This window comes from Plectropomus leopardus, chromosome 8 (assembly GCF_008729295.1).
Source record: "Plectropomus leopardus isolate mb chromosome 8, YSFRI_Pleo_2.0, whole genome shotgun sequence".
Taxonomy (NCBI): domain Eukaryota; kingdom Metazoa; phylum Chordata; class Actinopteri; order Perciformes; family Serranidae; genus Plectropomus; species Plectropomus leopardus.
The window spans coordinates 29,369,069-29,392,814 of NC_056470.1; the positions used below are offsets into that span (position 1 = coordinate 29,369,069).

The 23,746-nt window shown below is 37.2% G+C and overlaps 2 protein-coding genes across 2 annotated transcripts; both read left to right on the forward strand.

Moving 5' to 3' along the window:
- The first annotated feature begins 1,458 nt into the window (after positions 1-1,458).
- On the forward strand, positions 1,459-17,246 carry slc13a3 (solute carrier family 13 member 3). The gene is made up of 8 exons (XM_042491072.1): positions 1,459-1,590; positions 4,155-4,420; positions 5,435-5,613; positions 6,919-6,988; positions 8,293-8,353; positions 13,727-13,888; positions 15,892-16,029; positions 16,104-17,246. Exons 1-8 carry the CDS (start codon positions 1,483-1,485, stop codon positions 16,284-16,286), a joined length of 1,167 nt encoding a protein of 388 aa, XP_042347006.1. The 5' UTR covers positions 1,459-1,482; the 3' UTR covers positions 16,287-17,246.
- Positions 17,247-20,324: 3,078 nt separating this feature from the next.
- LOC121947531 (osteoclast stimulatory transmembrane protein) lies at positions 20,325-23,652 on the forward strand. The gene is made up of 3 exons (XM_042492614.1): positions 20,325-20,383; positions 21,737-22,736; positions 22,816-23,652. The coding sequence occupies exons 1-3, from the start codon at positions 20,346-20,348 to the stop codon at positions 23,161-23,163; spliced, it is 1,386 nt and encodes a 461-aa protein (XP_042348548.1). The 5' UTR covers positions 20,325-20,345; the 3' UTR covers positions 23,164-23,652.
- Positions 23,653-23,746: the final 94 nt, after the last annotated feature.

The window sequence follows — 23,746 nt, forward strand, 5'->3', positions numbered from 1 at the left end:
TTGTAGTTCGATTTCAGGTCACTGATTAGCCTAATGCATACTTTTACAGGTGGGGTGGAGTGGATTGACTCTCTTCGCAGGGTGGGTTGGTTCGGGTCTTCAAAAAACCTTGCCCTGCACATCCAATACGGAGCCCCTAAAGTCCCAAAAGGCTATATATTTTTTCCCCTTTTGTGCACATGTTAATAACTGTGTGCACAAGTTATTAACAGGATAATACAGTAACCCAGGGATGACGTTTTTTCTGTAGGCCAACGTGGAAGTAGCTTCACCCTGGTTCCCTTGGATTTTTTCATTGTATTTCGAAAAAAAAATGCAGAAAAAGAGAGATATTTTTTCAGTTTTGTTTAGTAAGATTAGCAAGATAATCTTAACAAAAAATGCAAAAAAACAGTGCAATTGCCACAAGTATAAAGCTAATGTTAGGCTATAAATGAACTACACTACAGTCACATGGCTTAATGTATCCACCACAACAAGGCCGTAAAGCCTTAAAGGAAAAACAACAACAAAAAAAAAATTAAAGAAAAAAAATCCTCTGACAAAATATTTTCTTTAAAAAAATTTACAATAAAACATTGTCAGATTTTTTTCTTAAAAAATCAGCAGTTAAATAAACATATAGCCATTTAAAGTTATATATCCCTCCCCTTAACACTAAAACAATAACAAACAGTCCCTAAATTATATTTAAATATTCAGCATCATTCCTGGTTGTTTATATATATATATATATATATATATATATATATATATATATATATATATATATATATATAGCTATATATATTAGCTTATATATGTGATAAGAAATAACTGAAAGGCTGTTGTTTATCATTTTCAGAGAATTATGGTCATTCAAGTACACCTTACCAGTGCGGGGCTGGTGCAAGTGGATCTACCTCTTCGCTGACGATTAGGACAGAAAGTGTGGAAAGGTTAAAAACAGGTGGTTACTTTATTATAGACACTGATAAATATCTATTTTTGTTAATTAACTGACCCCTGGTCTCCTGCCCTGTTGTAAAAGTGGCTACCCAGGTAAAGTAAGTTGAGTATCCCTGGCTGTTTGTCTATGTCTTTCTAGTTCAAACATAATTTTCCTGCACACTTATTTACTGATTGACCAACCTCCAAGTTGTTCTATAATTTACACTGTGAAAAAAAGTTTGTAAACTGAATCACAGTGACCCAAAAACCATGAATGAAGTCCTGCAGCAGCCCGTTGGCACGCGTGAGATCATGTGTACCTCTCCTTTCCACTTCTCCAAAACGCATCACTTTTTCTTGTCTGCGTGGGCAAGGCCTGACGGACAGTTATCCCTCTTCTTAAATATTTGACACCATCCTACGAGGAGTTAACCTGTGAGAAGGCGTGTAGTTAATCTTCGCTGAACTCGGACAAAGTGCGTCCCTGCAGGCTCCTCTCAGCACAGTCTGCAGCTCCTTCTCCTCTGAGCGGAGCTAAACTTCACCCCGGAGATGAAGATATCTGTGGTGTTCAAGAAGCTGTGGTGCGTCCACAAACAGCTGATCCTGCTGCTCACTCCACTCCTGTTTCTGCCGTTACTTTTTACAGTGCCGGAAAAGGTGAGTGATTTTTATGATAGATGAGTTCACGTGAGCGTTTTTTTTGTTTTTTGTTTTGGCACAAGCGCAGCTGGGCTTTAACACACACAGCAATGATGCCCAAAGGTCAGTTTCTCATCACTGATAGTGCCCATATTTGTACCTTTTTTTTCTCCTGATTTTTCCTAAAATCAACTGTCATCTCTTTTGTTTTTTGCCAAATTAATGTTCAAGACCAACTGGTAAACTCAACAAGAACAGGATCATGATTATTGTTGAGCAAGGTCACAATGACCAGGTCCTCAGATAAATTGATAATAGGAAGTCCCACACGCTGGCTTTATCAAAAAAATTGTATGTTAAACAAAAGAAAGATGTGAGAGGACACAAACCTGAGGCCAACCAGTGAAAGATAAAAGTACTTCTGATAAATCACCATTTATCCTCACACACTGCAACCCAACTGTTAAAAAATCAATCAGCCAACAAATCAGGCCAGGATTAATGTTGTGTATGCTCTGTAATCTGCTAAAATGTGAGGCTGAATACAATTATATGGAAGCCCTGAGCAGCCATACAGTCATACATTTTTTTCCTTTGTTTCCCGAAATAACGTGATCATTTTCTTGAGATCTTGAGACGACAAAACTGTGTTTTCCTGAGATAACGACATACTGTAATTTATTTGAGATCTCGAGATGACAAATTAAATGTGACAGGCCCGAAATTTGCCATGCTGACAGATGGATGCATCGGACACTAGATATGGTGTTTTGTGCTTTTATGCTTATTCTAAAATATATTTTAAACGAATGAGTGAGTGAATACGGGCAGCATGGTGGTTTAGTGGTTAGCACTGTTGCCTTGTAGTAAGAGGATCCCAGGATCGGACCTTGGATGGGGGACGTCTCTGTGCAGAGTTGTTCTCCCTGTGTCAGCGTGGGGTTTTTCTGGGTTCTCCAGCTTCCTCTCACATTCAAAGACATGCAGGTTAATCGGTGACTTTAAATTGCCCATAGGTGTGAATGTGAGTATGAATGGTTGTCTGTCTCCGCGTGAAAGCCCTGTAATAGTCTGTCGACCTGTCCACGGTGTACCACGCCTCTCGCCCAATGACAGCCGGGATAGGCTCCAGCCCCACCGCGACCCTTAAGAGGAGAAGCAGTTACCAATAAATCAATGAGTGAATGTTACAACACCGACGTTAATGTTACAACAGTTGTCTGTCGAGCTAACTTCCTGGCTCCAGGTTTAAAGGGATAGTTCACCCAAAAATGAAAATTCAGTCATTACCTGATGGAAAGTGGAGTGAAGTTTTACAGTCCACAAAACATTGCTGGAGTTTGCCAGTGAAATGATGTTGCACTCTTCTCCAAAACAATTGAAGCAAATGGTGACCAGGATTCAGACCTTAAAGGAACACATAATAAAACAACAAAATGTCCAAAGTAATCCAAGTGTCCTGAAGCCCCGATGTGCCAAGTTGTTTTGAAAAATTACTTTTAAAACATATTCCACTACAGATTACTGAATATATGCCCTAAAATTTAATCTGTAATGTTTTCCATTAGATTACTCAAATTACGCAACGTATCCTAAATACTTTAGATTCATCTTTCTGAGCTCATTTGTCTGTTTCTTACATTTTTGGCCAAAAACACACGATTGTGTCTTGTCTGTGCATCTCCTCAGCTGTTGTCACAACACACACTTTTTAAAAAATCAGTTAATGGGAAATGCGTGCCTCATATGAATTTTACACTGTGTCCTGACAGCAAGCGAGCGTCATTTTGTGTCTGCACTAAGTCTGTTGAATATTCACTTCTGTTACATCATGTAAACAAACCACGTCGGCTGACTATGCACAGTCAGACAGCACCTACTGCTGCAGCCTTGTATGCAGACAAGTGGTGTCACTTGAGATTGAATCCGGTCGGAGTCTGTTGTGTCGTATGATTCGCCGCTGCATGGCACTTCTGGTGATATAAGGAGCATGCAAGCTCCTTATACAGCAGGCGGGATGTTGAATTGATCCAAAAATTTTGGACTGTAATGTAGGTACTGGTACTATAGTGTCTGGTATTCGTGCCCCATCTGAATGTGATGTTTTTTTCCTACCCCTCATGTGCCTTCTTCCCCTAATCCTAACCAGCTGTGCCAGCATTTGTCAATGTCCCAGTGTTGGTTGCCACGTGCTTTTGTTGCCCAAACATAACTACGTGCAGCGTAATCCCACCATGTGCTTGTGTTGACATCACAGTAGTGCTATCCCTCAACGTCAACAGCAGATGCGGAGGGATGCCTAGAGTGTAGTATGTAGGCACGGACGTCCACTGCAAAGTAAGAACATGTGACGAATCTGGATGCGAACATGCTGCATGCTTGCTCACATGGCATTCAGTTAAGACACGGTGCAAATAAACAAAACAAATAAAGTAATCCCTACAAGTAATCTATTTTTTTAAATAACCGGAATCAGAATTCTACCAATTTAAACTGTAACAGAATACAGGCATTTATACCTACTTATTACTTGTATTTTGTTACTCCCTAACATTAACTGCCACATGTTGCTTATCTTTTAGGAGGGAAAATGTCTTTATGTGGTGGTGCTGATGGCTATGTTTTGGTGCACAGAGGCCCTTCCTCTGGCCGTCACTGCAATGCTTCCGGTCTGCCTCTTCCCAACTCTCGGAATCCTTCCATCCAAAAAAGTCTGCCCCCAGTACTTCCTGGAAACCAATTTTCTCTTCCTCAGCGGTCTTGTGATGGCGTCGTCCATCGAGGAGTGGGGCCTGCATCGCAGAATCGCCCTGAAGGTCCTCACTATTGTCGGAGTGAAACCAGCCTGGTGAGAAAACTTAGAGGAGAGACAGTTAAAGGACTGTGATAGTCTATGTTTTATTATTCACAACAATTACAAACACCTCAGTGAGCCGCGCTGTTACACTGCGCGACAGCCTCTTTATTATGATCAACACGCACGGACTATAGTTTACTTTGAGCAGATCCAACATACACCATCCCGCTGGTGATAATAGTCACCAGAGCACCCGATGTGTATTAACCCGCAAAGTACCGTTTGCCAAAAACTGCAGTGTCTAACTGTTTCAGGAAACTATTGTAAACCTGAGCAAATTGGCTTGATTTCTTTTACAACAAGGGAAGAAGGCAATAAGAAACTCAAAAAGAAAGGGCCAAAAATTTGCAAAAAATTAAGTAAAAAGTTACAAGAAAATTACCTGAAAATTTTTTTTTAAAACCCATCAAAACTTTTTTTCCTCTAAAATAATTTAAAATACATAATTAGTACAGTTTTGGACATTTAACCTCTATTTTTTTTAATAATATCTAAAAATAATATAATAAGCAAATTAACAGGTCATTTTTTGTCACCTTTTACTATTTTATACAATATGCTCATTTGTTTTTTCCCCCATGTTTTCAATATTTAATGAACCAGTTTTCTCAGGTGTCTTCAGTCCTCGTGTTTGAACCATAAACATGGTGAGAAAGTTGAAAAGTGTTGGGAAACAGATAAACGCATTGCTGTTTTTTGGACTTTTCATGGCATTAATTGACCACTTGAGGGGCCTTCAGAGATTGCAGGTGTTCATAAGGCCAGATGCCCTACTTTGAAAAAGTGCAGACAAAATGGTGTAACCACCTTGTGATTCAGATCCGCTCAAAATTTTGAGCACACAGTCCTGAAAACATGACCTCCTTGATGAAGTAAGGGTAATAAGAAAATATTAGCGCTAACCTTATCCTTTAAGTGAGAGTGCGTCTTCTTACAAAAGGGAAATCCTCAAAGTCAGCCGCCATGATCCTGATTTAAGTTTATGATCTGAATTTTTTCTCCCAGGCTCATTTTGGGAATGATGCTGACCTCGTCCTTCCTGTCTATGTGGCTCAGCAACACCGCCACCACCGCCATGATGCTCCCCATAGCTAACGCCATCCTGGAGAGTCTGTTTGGAGACCTGCAGAGCCTGAAAGAGAAGAGCAAGTTCACAAGTGATCCTGAGAATGATATTATAAATGGTATGTTGTTTGTTGTTTACCTGACATGGACTCGTGTACTCGGAGCTGCTTGGTAGTTTTATTTTAACTCTATCATGTGAAAGGTATAGTGATGAGGACACTGAAAATTATCACTAACTCTGTGCTAAGGAGCATTTCAGCATCCCTCAGCTTATGTTTTTGGTTGTCTGGCCCACATTTTTGCTGTTTTGTTTCATTCTTACCTTTTTTTATAAACCTTTCAGCAGCAGCAGGCAGCCCAAAAGCTTTGATAAACCCACTGTACAGGACATACTCAGCACAAAACAGATAAACGGACAGTTAGACATTAGCTGCTGAAAGTAGTGGAGCATTTAGCAGCTAAAGACCTAGATATTTCTCTCAGGTGTTGGTGGAGACCAAACACAGAGCTAAAAGAAAAGAAGAAAATTTTGATTTAAGTTTGTCAAGTGGCCAGAGCCACGACTCCAAATAAATGATAATATTGCTCCGTAACTGCTGTGATTGCTAGAAAAAATCACCAGTCTTGTGTTTACTTTTTTCCCCCGCCTGCTGTCCCCACATGACAAAAAACCCTTGGTTAATGTCCATTTTATTTGTTGTCAGAAGGTGAGCACATTTCAAAATGTGTACACAGACAGCATAGATAGTTGTATTGTTTTAACCTTGTCCTCAAAAGCCTTTAATATGTAATCCAAGATATGAACTTTGTGCAGTTTTTCCACTACAGTGAGTCCTCAGATACAAAGTTAAATATTCAAATGGTAAGTGATAAAGTCATTAGGTTTTCCATACATTTTCACAGACAAAATTTCAAAACTTTTACATGACTTTTCAAGGACCCATAATACCATTTTTTTCTTGTCCCACTTGCCTGGCATTTTTAAGCATATCAGATCCAAACTCTATTTAAACATAATTTCAGCTCACTTACATGGGCTACATGAAGGAAGAGACAAAACGTGGAGAAATGCACAAACATACATGATGGTAAATGTCACAAACTGACACTTATTAGAGCTACGTGACATCAATAGCTACACAAAATAAATTTGCCTAATGTTACTTTACGTGAAAGGTTATCCATTGAAGATAATTTCTTTACACTCCAAAAAATTCCATGACTTTTCCAAAACATTCAATGATTTTGACTAATTCTATGATGTTTCTGGCCTGGAAAACATGACTGTGACATTCTATGACTTTTCCAGGTTTTTCATCATACATTTCATATATGAGCACTGTAGTAAATCCCCCACAAAGAGCTAAAACTCTTGATTTGACTCATGCTATATGACACAAACTCTTTGTTTCACTGTCTTTCAGGTCAGTCTACTGTAAAGCTGCAGTCGCTGCCCTCAGTGCCCGTGGAAAAACAAATACTGTCGATAGACGGGTAAGAACAACATCCATCAGCTCCAGCTCAAATGATGTTTTGATGATATTTTTTTAAAAGACAGTTTGACATTCTGGGAAATATGCTAATGTGTATTCCTAGTAAGAGTTAGATGAGAAGACTGATAACACTCCCATGTCTGCACCATGGATGTATGAAAAGAATTGGATGGAGCATTGAATACAGGGTCCCATTCATTCCAAGGACAGTTGCACAGTATAAGTAATAATATTTGGAATAAATGAAATAGTTATGATTATGAATAATAATAGTAATTAATATATAATAATAATTGTGTGTAATAATAATAATATAAGAATATAATAATAGATAATAATAATTAATATTTATTATTATTATAGTATTATTATTATTATTTATTTATATTGCAACTTTCCATACACGGAATTGCAGTTTAAGTGCTTCACCAGAAAAAGATAAAAGAGATACATTAAAGAGGAAAATAGCAATAAAGTACACAGAGTATATGATTAGAATGAGAAGTGCAATATTAACCTTAGGTCAGTCGTTAATATTGCACACATGTATGTCACTCTGCGATACAAAATGCGCTTTCCAATCATGCTTTAAAAATTTATTTATACTATTATAGTATTTTCTACTTTCATTGAGTTTATTTTTTTTATCACAACATTAGAGTCTTTAATCATAAATTAGCAAATATTCATTATTGCTTTTGGCTAATTTTAAACACTTTAATGCAGGCTTTTGGTTGTGCCTAAGTAGATTTTTTTTGTTATCATTACAGCTTGGGATTTTTGACATGCATTTTCTCCATATGCAGATGTGGTATAAAAAATGTACATCTCAGCAGGTGGAAAATAAAAATAAAAATAAATAAAATGCAGAATTTGATGTTCTATAGAAAAAAAGAAAAAAAACATATATTTATGTTCTTTTCATCACTTTTGTTGGTCAGTTTCTGGTTTGTATTCTTTCTTTATTTTCGCAATTATTTTCAGGTTTTATAGATAGTTTTTTTTAGTGAATGTCTGAGTATGTCTTGTTAAGTTGTTTGGAATTCTCCCGATGTGTTTAAAGACAACAAGACACAAATATGATCTGGTTTCAAGAGTAATAGTATAATGCCTCCTTAAAACTTAAAAAGGATGGATGAGGTCGGAGCTCAGAGCGACATGAAGACGGAGATGAGAGATTCCGATCGGAGGCAGGCTGTACCAGCTGAAGATTAAGTATTATGTTTAAATACTTTTAAATAAATTTATGTAGTGTTGAGGAAGGTTTCTTGATCTGTTTATACGCCACGCGCGTATCGGTTTTAGGGGACAGCCTACACTTGAAAGGCACCGCACCCAACTCATCCTGATTGGACAGCCTGAAAAGGTATCTGTTGCACATTGAACATTTAAAAAATCATTTAAATCATTAAAAAAATCACCTTCCTCAGCAGTTTTGTCAAAAATGTACTTCTGCTTTAGCAGCTACTTTCCGACTACGACCTCATCAATTTTGTGCTCTTGGTTATTGCATTTTGCTCTTCCGCTCAAGCTTCTCTTGCCTGTTTTTGGGAATGGGTTAGGATCGCGTTTCCATGGAGGTCTTGAATATGCCGGGTAATGATGTGTCAGATTGATTACAGGTTTCAAAAACCTATGCAATCATGTAAAAGTTGTTATTTGTACTGATTATCCATACAATTTATAGCCTAGACAAGAAGACCAAATGTCTCATGGTTTATGTTTTTATGCAAGAAAATGCTGTCAACTTTACACTCTATAATACTTTTTTTTTTCTAGTCCTAGAATATTGAGTTATGTTCTTCTCTGTTTTTTCTTATTTTTTTCTTTTTTTTTTTTTGCCTTTTTTGTGTTTTTTCGTGTGTTATTTTTGTTTTTTTTTTTTTGCAGATTGTGATTCATTAAATACATTTTTTTTTTTTTAGTTTATTTTTTTATTCGCAAAGCGTTTTTTTATAGTTATTTAGCTTATTTTTTTGTTACCTACTCTATTTCCCCTTGATTATTTTTTTCGTGTATTTCTTTTTTTTTTATGTTTTTGATTTTTGCTTGATTCGCCCCTAAGTTATTTTAAATAACTTATTCTTTTCTTGTTTGACTTCAATCCCCTTTATGTATATTTGTTTCATGCCTTGCATAGTGAGCTATGCTCTTTTCATTTTATTATATGTATTGCCTTTCTGCTCTTCATTAATTTATTTTTTTTTTTCCCCATTTTATATTATTTTTTCTTGGGATTTTTAGTCTTTTTGCTGATATTATTGTTATTGAGGCAATATTGATTTTTTTTTTTTTTCCTTAGTGTTTCCTCTATGCCTAGTTTTAGTTTTATTTGATTCCAGTTATCCCATGTTCTTGCAGACAGCTGTTAATTATTTCCATTTCTGTTAATGATCCCCCCCTCATGCTATTTCTTTTTATTTTTTTTTGACGCAGTCATGTGTGATCATTGTGGTCCATATTGTTTTCGTCCCCTATCGCAGATGATCTTTTTTTGGTGCATTTTGGCTAAATTTAATTTTTGTTTTTTCTGAGCCCTCTATATTTGGATTTTTTTTTTCCCCCCCCCCTTTAGTTTTTGTATTGGATTTTTTTCTTTTTTTGATATTTTTTCTTCCTTTTTTTTTTTCTATAGTTTATTATACCCCCCGCCGTTTATTGTGTTTTTTTGTACTGTAGTTTCACGTTTTGTTTTTTTTAGACATTCATATTTTTTATTACAGCCATTTATATATATTACCTTCATGTTTAATAATATACACCACTTTATTTTTTTTGATATGCATGTAGGATTTTTTTTTATTGTTAGGACCCTTTTTATATATTTTGTTGTCGCGTATCATTTAATTGTTTTGAAGTTTCATTTTTTTGCCCGTTTCCCAGTGTGACCAAAGTAAATCAAGTTTTTTTTTTTAGGTCCTTCTTGAAGGGTTAAACAAATGTTATTATCATATTTTGGATTGGGTTTCACGACATATTCATTTTTTTCAAGACTTTTTCATTGTCGTGATTTTCATAATACTAATTACCCTTACTATTTTATTTTTAGTTAATTTTATTTGTGACCTTTGCTGTTATTAAGATTAAATTAAGATAAGTGATTGCTTTACAAGAGACAATTGTATTTGCGGCCTTGCATTATGAGTCAGAAGTTGTGATGACTAAATATTTTTGACATCAGGACAGTCATGTTCTTTGTCTCTGGGGAAAGTATTGGTTATTGCAGAAAAACTTTTGGCCTTTTCTTTATTTTTTATATTAATTTTAGGATTAGTGTGTGGTGTTCAGTGATATTTCCCGTCTGGAAACTGAAACTGAGAAGTTTCTCTGGTTTCTGTGATTAGAAAAATCGTCTCAAAACTATGATGTCACACTTTGGGAGTTTGCATGTGTCTCTGTGTGTGTTTCGACAAAGAACTGTTGGCACCTGGCTTGTGTGGTGGCTACAGAACGTGTGTTTGCGCGTTGTGTATATAGTTCAGCTGGTCAAATAAACGACTGGATGCAAGAAAAAAAAGTGAAGACAAGCAAATAATGGGCTCATGTTCCCTTCAATGTAGGTCAGTTTTTAGATAAGAAGAGATAGCACTTTATTTTAAAACAAATTGAAAAATGATCTTAATATACTATATCTCCGTTGGTTAGGATATAAAATAAAGAGTAAATATTGTTTGTATTGAAAACCTTATCTGAGTAAACACGATTCTCAAAAGAGGGAAGGTGAAAAGTCACATGAGTTTTAAAAGAAAACTACTTTCTAGAAAACTGCGGCCAAGTGGTAATATATTCAAAATGGTCAACTGGTTTCTTTTGATCTTTGGCAGTACGAATAAACTAAGATTGTTTAATGTTTATTTAATATTAAGGTATATGTAGGTTTGATGCAATAGTAACGCTGTAATCGTACTGTTACGCATCTGTTGTCGGTGATAGCTGCGGCCCAGCATATGTTTTTGGGTCTGGTCATCCATCTGTTCATACGTATGTCGCAGGAGGGAGTAATTCGCAAGTAAATGTGTTCAACATGCTTTCTATGGAAACATGATATCTCTACAAAACCCCTTGAGAGAAATGTCACTTGGACTCAAAGGTTTACCTGATTCGATTTTGATGGCTGGAGTTCAAAGTTCAGGGTTTTTTTTTTTTCACCCAAATAAAAAATGACCGTTGCGTCCATTTTATTCCAAAGTCAAGTCAAGTTAACTTTTATTATAAAGCCCATTATCACAATGCCCAGTTTCGCACTCTGAGGGCTTTACAAGCATACGAATGCCCCTCTGTCCCTTCGACCCTCTACATCGTATCTAAAGTAAAGTGGAATGTGAATATCAAAAGGCTTGAGGGAATTTTCCTTCATCGCTTTGGCATCAAATATCCACTCGGATCTTAAGGAGAAAACTATTAAATTTGGGGGTCAAAGTACTTTGACCTTGCAATACCTGTGTTTGGCTCCCGCAACTCAAGAATTCCTGTGGTAAATTATGACAAAATTCACTCACAAATGTTTTAATAGGTAAAAATGATGTGGTTAATACTTAAAAGGTCAAAGTCAATTCACTCTGACGTATCATAATGTTTTGCAAAAAACACTTTTTTCTGGTCATATTCAGTGTCATATCTTGGGAAAACAACAAGAGAAATTTGAATTGAGATAACTGAAATTGGTGACAATTAATCTTGGGTATTCACTTGAATGACTGGACTTATGTTATGTTATCGTAATCGTATCGTATGACGAATCGTAATAGTAATCGTTATGTATCGTATAGTATGTATCGTATAGTATCTTATCGTATCGTATCGTATTCCCGTTATCGTTCTCGTATCGTATCGTATCGTATCGTTATCGTATCCGTCTCCGTATCGTATTCGTATCGTATGCTGCTGCCAGGTGGGAAGATGTTTGTGAAGCATCCAAATATTTTAGAGTATGTAGAGTGCTGTTGCTTCTCAATTTATTGTCTTGGTGGTTGTTTAGGTTAGCATAAATTAGTTAAACATAAAGGGATGAAGACAATTCAAAACAGTAACTTTAAAGAAGTGAAAAAAAACATAAAGAAGCTTATTATAAATGAAAACAGACTACTAAAGAACACACAAAAAAATATGTACCAAAGGTGCACTAGGAAGGAGTTGTGCAGTTGTGCAGAAAGTTAAAGTTGATGTCAGTGCTGTTTGCAATTATATTTAAAATATATTTCGACGATGCTCAAGGCCACCTTACATTGTGCCTCAATTGGTCTCTATATTAGAATTCTTTTTTAGTTTAATCACTAAATAATATTATGTTTAATTTAATATCTGAATTGTTAATGATTTCTGTTATTCTGCTGGTAATGTATTTAACAGATGGTATCAATTAAGGATTTTGGAGAAGCTTTGAAAGGAAACAACTTTATACTTACAGGAAGCGTAATCACGACATTGTTGTATGCTGGTGTATCACTAGGCAGCTGTAAACTTCAGAAATTTTACAGCATTTATCTCATATTGATTACAGCAGACACCATGTGTATGTTGTAGGAAAACCCTGTGCTTTGATGACACATCTTAATATTTTTTGTGTTTGTTATCTACACCATCTAAATCTTTTGATTGGTAGTTTTCATTGGAGTGTTTTCCTCTAGTTATCTCCTCAGCCTCAAACCAACTCTTAAGTCCTTCGCCTGGTCCTGGAAGATAATGCTCAGGACACTGTTCCCTGGAATATCAATTCTGTTGCTCGTTAGGCGCGGCTCTCGCGATGGTGTAAGGGCCGATTGTGAGGTTAACTTTTTGGCACGAACTGGGACTCTTACAGATAGTTATAATAAACTTATGGGAATAAAGCTGAAGTTAGGCTGACTCGTGTTCTGTTATGTTTCCTAGTTAACGTTATGGGAAATATTAACTAGTTTAGATCAGCAGACAGCTGTAGTGCCCCTCGTCATGTATGGTGTCATTGAAAGGCAAAGCGACCATAGCTTGCAGATTATATTGAGCTCAGGCATTAAGACTGGTTAAACAGGAGGACAAGGCCCCTATCCAAATGTAGAATACAATAACACTTACACTAATTATCACATTATATCATTATGTTAATTCATATTAAGGAAAACAACAAAAGCTTGGTTTTATAGGGAGTGCTTGCTTAAGCTGTTAAGTAGTGAAAAGTAGTGACTTCCTGGAGTGTCAAGCTGGTTATTGTCTAACATGTCTTATCATCTCTATATCAAACATTTTAGAAAATATTACTCGCTAGGTTACCCTCCTGCATTTGTTTTGGATGTTCCGGTGGATGATGTGTATACAGTCATTTAAAGATTAACTTCCCTATTTGCGGTAAAGCAAATAAAAAGTTTGTTTTCTAAGATTAGGGAACAAAAGCATGCGGTTAGGTTTAGAATAAAGGAAAACTTTGGCTTCCAATGTGTACAGTTTTTCAAGAATGTCCTTGTGACATACATTACTAGTAGAGGACACTATGTTGTTAAAAAAATCCACCAAGATATATATACATATATATATATATATATAGCCCAAATACTATTCCTTTTAGATTAAGTTATGTTTCCTCTCAACTGAAAGCATGATTAGTAACTTTAAATTGTAAAAGTTTACATCATTTTTCTTAGTACTAAATGTTTCTGTCCTGCTGACTCTGTACTGCTTTGCTCTGTTTGGTTCTGTTCTCCACTTTGCTTTATTATGTTCTGATTTGATCTTTGACCTTTGACCCCGTTCTTGTGGTGTTTGGCAGGAGTCTGGGCTCGCCTCCTGGCTCGGGGGCCACCTCCAGCCTTTGGCCGAGGTCCCTCCTGCTGCAGCTGTGATGTTGATCACTGCTTTTCTGGCCTGCTTCACTGAGTTCGCCAGCAACACTGCCACGATCATCATATTTTTACCCGTCATTGCTGAACTGGTAAGACTGGTGTTCAACTTAAAGACATACAGTGGGTTAGAGAGCAGTCTGATACTGTTAACCCCTTGAAACCTGAAATTTTTGTGATTTCTTTCAAAAACATGGAAAGCAGGGAATAAGCAACTCAAAATAATGACCAAAATATTAGCAAGAAATTTGTAAAAAGTTACATGAAAATTAAATTAGCCAAACACAAAAATATATATATAATATTTATTTATGATAATTAATCATTTTAAATATCTATTTTTTTGTATTTGTTCTGTGTTATTTGAAAATAGTCTAATTATTCATTTTTTCTCTTTTGTTTTGCAATTTTTCAAAGGTGATTTTCTTCTCACCATTTACAGTTTTTTGCAATTTGCCAGAAATTTCATGTCAGGTTGCTTATGACTATTTTCCCCATGTTTTTCAAAGAAACCACACAAATTTGCACAAAGTTTTAAATGCATGGGAAAAGCACAAGAAAACTGATAATGATTCAGGTTTCAAAGGGTTAATGAAATAGCAAAACATAGATGATGTAAGTTAAAATGTTTCTTGATAGTAAAGTTAAGGTTTCACATCAGTTTATAGCGAAACACTCTGATTAAGATGGCAGTCAGGTGGACAAACCCGGAAACTCTGTCTCAAGACAAAGCCGTGGAAACTGGACGGGGAACAGGGGATTCATGCTGACCCAGTTTCTTATGTTAGTCCAAGGCTTAGAGGGCTTGTTAAACTCTTGCAATAGATGTTCTTGTGTTTGTAGCTTGTTGGACATTAACTGCTGTTGTCAGTAATCATTATCTGGAGCTTTTGTACTTTGCAGCAGCGCCTATGCAGTGAAATATGCACTCAGAGAATCGTTTACAGGATGTATAGGATGATTAGAGACTGTGTCCTAAGTTCTCATTTACATTAAAAACATTTTTAACCATTACCACCCTGGACTTTGCTTATAGATCATCTAAATTGCTAATATAAGTGTCTTGCATCTTATTTTTTGCAGCTAAGTGCGACATATGTGTTGCATTCAGACATCTTTAGATCTTGGCGTGAATATAAAGTTTTGTGGGTTTACACAATGCTTTTCCTGATGAAAATAGCTTGCAATTATGGTGTCACTGAAGAGCCACTGGGTGATACCGAGCTCCTTTTCCCAATAATGTAGGCTCGTAGTAAAAGTAGTAGTAGTGTAGCAGCAGCAGGGAAGTGTTTAGGGAGTGGCCTGAAATCTGATTGGCCACCCCAGGTGCCACCCCGTTATAATTGGCTATCTGTCCAGTCTGTTTGACAAGTAAACTGAATTTTCGTTTATAGGTGCAATTCAGTCTTAAATCTGAGAGGCAGTAATGTGGCGGAGTTGTGTCTAACCTTACTTATTTTACAAATGAATTGATAAAACTGTTAAAAAGTTTGCTCCACAAGCTTATTTATTTAAAAAAAAAAAAAAGGACTTACATTTTGTGACCCCAAAAATGATTCACATTATTATTTAACTAGTAATGTATATCATTACATATAATGGCCAAACACTGCCTATTGTAGTTGTGCTTCATCTTGAATTTAAATAGTTCATAATTATCATGATTATGATTGATCATCATGACTCCTCCTATGCTAGGGATGCTCAACTTGCTTTGCCTGGGGGCCACTTTTGCAAAATGGCAGGAGGCCAGGGGCCATTAGCAGCAGCTCTGCATCGATCAGGTGCACGCAGGGGCATTTTTCGGATTTGATAACATTCAAGGCTTAGCCTGGACCTCTGTTGGGCACCACTTTTACCTTAAAAGTACAAAAAAATCCAATTGTGAATCAGTTTATTCTCATTGTGAATAAGAAACTTGTTGGGGGTCACCAAGCATCCCATTGAGGGCCAGATTTGGCTCATGGGCCATAAGTTGAGATCTCTGCTCTACGCACAGCATGTAAATTGCATGTGCATTTAGTCGCGACACTGATTAAAGGACTGACATGATTTAAATTCTAAAAATGTTCTTGTTTTGTTTTTGTCTCTGTAGGCTATGCACGTCTCAGTGAACCCCCTGTACTTCATGATTCCTGCAACAGTAGGATGTTCCTACGCCTTCATGCTGCCCGTGTCCACACCGCCCAACTCTATCGCCTTTGCATCAGGACACCTCCTGGTCAAAGACATGGTGAGATCCTTACACCAGACACAGCAGCATGTTGTTTTATCACTGCAGCATCTTCATGTTTTACGCTTTCTCAGGTGAAAACTGGCATTGTGATGAACATCCTGGGCATCCTCTCGGTCTCTCTGGCCATGAACACGTGGGGCGTTGCCATGTTTAACTTGAACACATTTCCAGAGTGGGCTCAAACCATCAACAAGTCTGCTATTGTTCCTGATGTGCATCTATCAGCTGTCCAGGTGCTCAATGCTACACTCTGATCACTCATCCATCAGAAGATTGCACAAAGATTTAACACGACACAAGGTCTGTAGACATCTACAGTGTCACTACAATGTCAGAAAACACTGGGAGCTTCAGCTGTTACCTGAATTTAACAGGTTTATGATACTCAAGTGTCTTTTTTGACTCTTGGGTGACCAAGATTTCATGCTGAGAACTGTTTTGCCACAAAGTTTTAAGTTAAAAATGATGCAATAAGTCAAAAACAAGCCACTTTATTCTACTCCCTGCCTCTTTAAAACAGGACAGGAAAGACATCTAACCTCAGCAACAATGACAGCAAGAGCTCTGAAGAGTCTATAATATACTTTATGAAACTCCTGTCAGACTGCAGTGTGCCGTTTCCATTGATGCTACTGCACTGACCTCTGCTGGAAGAATGAGAGACACCTCTGTGAATAATTCTTTTAAAATATATATTTTTGTCTAAAATCACTGCAAAATCTAGTTCCTTGTTTATGTATTATATGGCAGATGTCTAAAGCCATCCCACATAAGCAATATTTTAAATCTTTACTACATTAGAGTATGAATCCTGAGTAATGAATGTGTAAATTTTGTTACAGAATGATTCGCATTCATATAACTGCTGTTACAAATAAATTGAGTTTGTATTATGATAATCTAGTTGAACATAGTCTCTGTATTTGTTCTCAGGTTTTGATTAGCTGTAGCTGCACTGCTGCAGGTATTTTCACACCTTTTTGCCTGTGCATACACAAAGAGAGTGAGAGACAGCACACGCTTGTAAATTCCTGCCAGTGTTTGTTTGGTGTAGTAAACTGTCTCAAATCATGAGGCCTAACAACAATGGTTAACTTGTGCAAGGCTGTGGTCGTTACTGAGTGTTAGCAGGGTCAGTGCAAAAGGTCCCGTGGTGTTTAAATGCAAAACTATTAAAAAAAAAAAAAAAAAAAAACGCAACCAAAACCCACAGACCAGAACAGGATGTACCCAATCTGCACAACACAGACAACCTTTGATCTCAACCAAAGTTGATTTATATCTTTGTTTTGCTTTATTTTGTTTTGAGGATCCAAAGACAGATTAGACATATCTTAGTCTATCCCTTTTTTTCTCACAATGAATATAATTGATTTTTTTCTTGTATCATAACTGGAACTTTAATTCTACATTAAATCCTTCTCTGTTGTGACATGAAATTCAAAACACATCCTAAAATCTTTTCACTTCTGTAGATGACTCAAAAAGATACTCTCTGCATGTGTATGTGTGTTTTCATACTTGTATTTGCTACATAATGAGGACCAGCAAACATATTTTAACAACAGAGAGGACATGTTTGGAAAGTGAGGACCTTTTGGCCTATCCCTGCTTCTTCAAATGCTTGTTTGTGGGTTAAGATTTGATTTTAATGTTTTAGTTAAAAAAAGTTTAGGTTTAGGTTAGGGTTGAGATTACAGGCACTTGTTGTTGTTATGGTTGTTATGGTTCAGGTTGGGGTAAGGGGTTACGTAATGCATTATGTGAATGAGGGTCCTCATAAAGATAGTACAAGAATGTGTGTGTGTGTGTGAGTTGAGGTGACAGTGTGAAAGATATAATGTTATAACATAATGTTATTCTACCTTCACCATGAGTGTAGGTGTTAAGCTATGATGTAAGTTTAACACAGTATATATACACAGTCAATAAAGGTTGATAAACCATGAATTTTTACTGAAAGCAATTGTGAATCTGTTACAATATACAAATGTAATGATGGTAATCACAATATAAGAAAACAAAGATATCGTTAAATAAAGTAGAACAGAAACAAAGAACCTAAAATTACAAAAGTATAGACTTTCTAACTATTGAATTAGGATAATTGTCCCTCATACCTGGAAGACACAAAGTACCACTAGTTAAAGAAAAAAATAGAGTGCCCCATTAATAACTCCTAAAACCTGGAAATCGGCAAACCCAAAAGTTAGAATTTCAGCACCTCTCTCTCAAAGTCAGTTGTTCTTTGTTTTTGTTTTTAAATGGGTTTTTGGTTAGATTCCTGAAATAAGGTCTGTGGTTAACACAAGCTTAAGAGACTTTCATGTTTTGTTCTATGACATAAAACATGTCAGTAAATAATCCACATGTGATTTCTGAAGCTTTTGTATGTCTTAAAAAGGACGATTTATAACAAGAAGCTAAATACAGAATGTCATCGGGCCGTGCAGCACTGCATCGAACGCAGCTTTACAGCCTCACTGTGGTGACAAAGGTAATTCATGTGATTTGTAATGCAGTTCATTCATAGCCTAACGTTAACTTTTTACTTACTTAGGTGATTGTATTCTGGTTTCAAAAATCCTAAAAGTGGTGTTCATGCATTGAGATTATCTTGCAGAACGAAACGTAAGTATCATAAAAATTTGTTTTTCACAGAACTTATTTAATTCTTAATCTCAGTGGGACCAGTGGGATTAAATAAAGGTTAAATAAATTAATAAAATATATAATGAATTATAATAAATAAATAATTTCTGTTATAATCCAAAATGCAATGGAAAAGTCCCATAGGCTTTTACATGAGGCAACCAGGATGAAAAACATCATCTCCGGGGCACTTTATTAAGCTCCCACAAAATAAACAGAGTCCACAGGGGTAAAAAGAGTAAAATAAATTCATCCGAACAGCTACTTAAAATGCTGTATAAACAACATATTACCTTCATACAACTAGCCTTGGCTAGCAACAAGTTGATCATAAACTAAATTCTACAAAATAAAAAATCAACAATCACAAAACAGCTGATAGATTTCCAACACAAGTATTTGTTCAGAAGCCTAGATAAAATTAAAAAAAAAAAACTGAAAAAAAATGCTTGTCAATATTTAACCAGATTTGATAAAATGTAACATTGTCAGTTAAACTGTAATGGAACTCTGCAAGTATCGGTTGCTACTAGCAACCAATGTAAATAAATCTGCTATAGAACTTTGCCAGTAGTGGTTGCTACTAGCTACTAACAGAACACCCATCTGAAACCAACTGCTGTTGGCAGAACAAGTCAGTCATCAGTCATTTTCTGTAACCACGTAAGGGTCGCGGGGGGGGGCTGGAGCCAATCCCAGCTGTCATTGGGCGGAAGGCGGGGTACACCCTGGACAGTTCGCCAGACCATCGCAGGGCCGACTCACCGAACCCGGAGAGAACCCACGCAGACACGGGGAGAACATGCAAACTCCGCACAGAAGGGCCCCTGCCCGGACCGAACCCCGTTCCAACTGGGACTCGAACCAGGGACCCTCTTGCTGTGAGGCAACAGTGCTAACCACAAACATGTAACATGTAACATTGTCAGTTAAACTGTAATGGAACTTTGCAAGTATCGGTTGCTACTAGCAACCAATGTCAATAAATCTGCTATAGAACTTTGCCAGTAGTGGTTGCTACTAGCAACAGAACACCCATCTGAAACCAACTGCTGTTGGCCGAACAAACATTAATCTATTCTCGTTTTATTGATTTCTATCCTGATACAACAAACAAATCTGGGGCAACAGTTCTTTTTTTCAATTTATAACTGTGGTGGAAAATGTGCATCAGTCAACAGTTTTCTATTTGTGTGACAAACTGGAGGAAAGTGTACACAACATGCAACAGGAAACAGTTCTGAAATTAGCTTGAATGCAGCCTTCTAGTGTCAATTCAATACACTTTTTAAAGTGTAGAACTATTTACATTATGTGTGATCATACTGGTGTCATAATACAACATAATACAACAGAGTATGAGCTGAGTGAAACAAATACAAATTGTATTACATTTCCAAATCTTACGTCACTCTAAAAGTGTGACCTGTGTCACATTGTATGTGCGTGTGTGGTTGCCTCATGCTTTCACATATGATTTTGTGTCATGTATGGTTTACATGGAGAAGAACTGTCTTTTCATTTCTCACGTGGGAACTTGAAGGCGACCCACAAATACCAACATGACGGTGACTGTTGAGAGAAGTTCCTCTTTTAACCTACAGACCTTCCAACACTTCCTAACCATCTTTTTCCCTTAAACTCCTATTTTCACAGTGAGAATGAGGTTCATCAGAGAGGATATTATTACACTTGTCAGGTAAGAACTGTTATTTACTGTTTATTTTAATTACTTGAGATAGAACCTTAATAGAATGGCCCAATGATTTCCTAAAGGACATTACAAATTGAAATTATCCATCAATAGATATATCAGTCTACCTGTCTATGTGTCTGTCTGTCTATTTATATAGTGTATAGACAGATAGATGAAGTTTTTAGGATCTACATGATTAACAATAGCATGTTCAAGTGTTCATGTAAATTACTCATAATTTCACAGTGTTATTGTTGTTTACAGTGATCAGGCGCATGTGGAAAATTGTCTCAATCCAAAGTAATCTCTCTGAGATTTTTATTTAGTGGAGTTAAATAAATTCATTCACACTTTTGGAAATAAGTTTGTTTGCTTTCTTGTCAAGTGACATGAGAAAAATGTCCATTGTTTATTTGGTTTAACATGGAAGCTGCTGCACAGAAGAGTTGGAAAGATTGATTAATTGTTGTTTGTAAGGAAATAGAACACCTGACTACTCTGAAATCTACAAATACATTTGTGGACAGATTAAACAAGCATACCATTTATAAATTACAAAAAATTTAGAGATGTTATATTTTGAACTTTGGAGAGACCAGTGCTGTTTCCACCTGTCTTCAGTCTGTATGCTATATAAGACAGTCACCTCCTTGATCTCATGTAGCTTCATACTTAAAGTAATGTGTCATATTTGGGGAATTTAGGTCATTTGATATTTCTTTTTTTTTTTTTGAAAAAGAATTAAATGAGAAGATCAATACGGCTCTCATACGTGTCTGTTCACCATGAAGCTGAAGCCAGCAGCCCTGCCTGCAAATTTCTTCTCGTCTCATGGACTTTAAGGTTTAAAAAAACTAAGAACTAACAACTGACTTTGAGTGCAGTTCAAGGTGTCTCGTTAACAGTTGTACAGACATCTCTTTTATAATGTTGGCCTGCGGGGAGATTTGTTTTTGGGCTGCAGTGGATTTTTTCACTGCAGTACTGGAGTGGCCACTGGGAAAAATTCAATGCCGGGCTGAGCACCTTTCCTGGAGATGAATTTGTGTTCTGAGCATTAAAAATGGTGCTTGTTCTGTTAATGTCCCATGCAGCAGTATTTCAGGGCTGCATTGATGTACCTACCCCGAGGCAGGGACTTGTTTTGCAATTGTAAAAGTTATTGAAAATTGTCCTACAGGGATGAACCCTACGGTGGAGACATGCACCAACGGGCGAGACCCTATAAAACCCCTGAGTTCCTGCACTGGAAACAGGATGTCCCCTGGAGCTTGACTCTTGGCAAGAAAGCAAATATTCCCTTGAAATGTCAAACTATTCCACAACTTTGTTCAGGTTAATGTTTTCTCTCCGCAGGGACAGATCGGGATCTTGCAGACAGGTTTTAAAATCTGTCCTGCTTTACCTCTGGGATGTTTACTCTGCACCAGCACCTGCCGGCAGAGACATCCTCACTCAGCTGTCTCTCTGCTTCATACTCGCCATCGTGACTGGCAGCCTGCTTCATCACTGGCTGTCAAAGACTCTCAGATATAACCATGAAGGGTCCGTTCAGACCGCCTGCATCTACAGTGTGGCCATGTTCCTGGTGTCGTTCCTTTGTCATCCTCTGCGCTGCGTGCTGACCATGACTCTGCCCACCGTCTGCACCAAACAGGGTCGCAAGCTTCTCATCACGGCGTCTGTCATGATTTTAGTCTTGAACGTCATCCCGAATATTACAGTGAACGTAGGGGCGGTAACTCGCATCCTAAAGTGCACCGCTGAGGGTTTCACCAAGACTTTATTAAACTCATCTGAACCTCTGAACAAAGCTAAGAGAGACCTTGTTGAGGAAGCCGTCAAAGTGAGGAGGGAAGACTTGAGCATTGTCACCAACTTGAGGAAGTTAAATCATTTCACACATGTCGATGTGTCAGAAGTCAGAAGCAGGTTTACTAAGATGATTGGGCAGATAGAGGTCAATTTCTCACATGCAAGGAATCTGCTGAAAGAATACAAACTGCTGTCAAACCGGATCCTTGCTGCCATTTTTGTGGCATTACTCATCTTTGAATCTGCACGCTACTTGAAATCTTATCTGGCATCAGTTCAGTTTGATAACAGCCACATATCAAAAGAGCTCCGGCAAGAAGTGACTCAAAATGCTAAAAATAAACCTTATGTCACAAGCTGCAAAATAACAAGTGAAGAATGTACGTCCTGTTTCATATCACTGATTGTGGTGACGTTATATTTCACTGCAATAACTTTAATAGTAGTTTTGGATCATGTTGTTTATCATATAGTTGAGGCGATTTTGCCGTGGATTCTGGATTTTCCACCAACGTCTGCCAGCATAAGTGTTGATTATAAGGTAAGATATTTTACTGCATCTACAGTATTTCCTTTCTCATTTTTACAGTTTTCATGCTTTTTTTTTATTCTCCTGATAGGTTCAGTGGTTCGTTCCTGCCTTTTGTATCATCCCAAATTCCTGCGTCACCCGGGAGCTCACAAACTTCCACAGGGATTACAAATGGACTTTTGACCCCGAGCCATCGCTCTGTGACGTGACGACCTCTGCTCCAAACCTAGGAGTCACACTCCTGCTGGGATGCCTCTGGCTGATGAGCTACTCTCTGGTTTTCCTCGAGGTTTACGCAAGGCGGCTGCGCAGGAAAATCTCTGCATCCTTTTTCAGAGAGCAGGAGGAGAGGCGGATGGAATACTTGATGAAGAAAATGCGAGTGAAGCAGAATAAAAAGGAGCAAAAACAGACTGTTTATGTTAAGGTTGTGTGAACGTTTACTGGACAATGCAATGCTTAAAGGTCAGGGGAGCCACTGGGCACCTGAAAAATTTGTATTACTTAGTAAAGTCTCAACAATCCTACACACTGTGTCTAATGACTTTGTTGATCCCCTGATTTTATTTCTCATGAAAGGATATTCAACTTGTTTCGCCCATGGGAACCACTCTTGCAAAATGACAGGAAGCCAAACAAACAATAATATTTATCAGTATATATGATAAACCAGTTGCTTGTTTGCAACCATTCAGTATTTGCTGTCCTCAATCATCTTTGCAAAAATTATCACACTGTTTTTTGGCTTATAAACAAGCTCTGTTTTAATGATTGTTAAAGAGCTCTGTGTTATCATGATCCCAGGTTTTGCTTATAGTTTGTTTCCTGTTTTATTCTGAAGGTCACTCTCCTCATGTGCTCCAGAGTTTTCCCTGCACACCTGTCCTGTATTAGCCTTGTTTGCTCCACCCCATTGTTCCCTACCATACCCTCATTGACTTCATTGTCAGTGAATCTCTGTGTTTCCTTCCTTTGTCTGTGTCTGCCAGCTGAATCTTATGGTTGTGAGTAGTTCTCTG

Excerpts from the sequence above, each read along its gene's own strand:
- LOC121947531 (XM_042492614.1), top strand. The coding sequence starts at position 20,346 with ATGAGGTTCATCAGAGAGGATATTATTACACTTGTCAG. Across the intron at positions 20,384-21,736 it reads GATATTATTACACTTGTCAG|GGACAGATCGGGATCTTGCA; the intron begins GTAAGAACTGTT and ends TTCTCTCCGCAG. Across the intron at positions 22,737-22,815 it reads GCATAAGTGTTGATTATAAG|GTTCAGTGGTTCGTTCCTGC; the intron begins GTAAGATATTTT and ends TTCTCCTGATAG.
- slc13a3 (XM_042491072.1), top strand. The coding sequence starts at position 1,483 with ATGAAGATATCTGTGGTGTTCAAGAAGCTGTGGTGCGTCCACAAACAG. Across the intron at positions 4,421-5,434 it reads GTCGGAGTGAAACCAGCCTG|GCTCATTTTGGGAATGATGC; the intron begins GTGAGAAAACTT and ends TTTTTCTCCCAG. Across the intron at positions 13,889-15,891 it reads TACCCGTCATTGCTGAACTG|GCTATGCACGTCTCAGTGAA; the intron begins GTAAGACTGGTG and ends TTGTCTCTGTAG.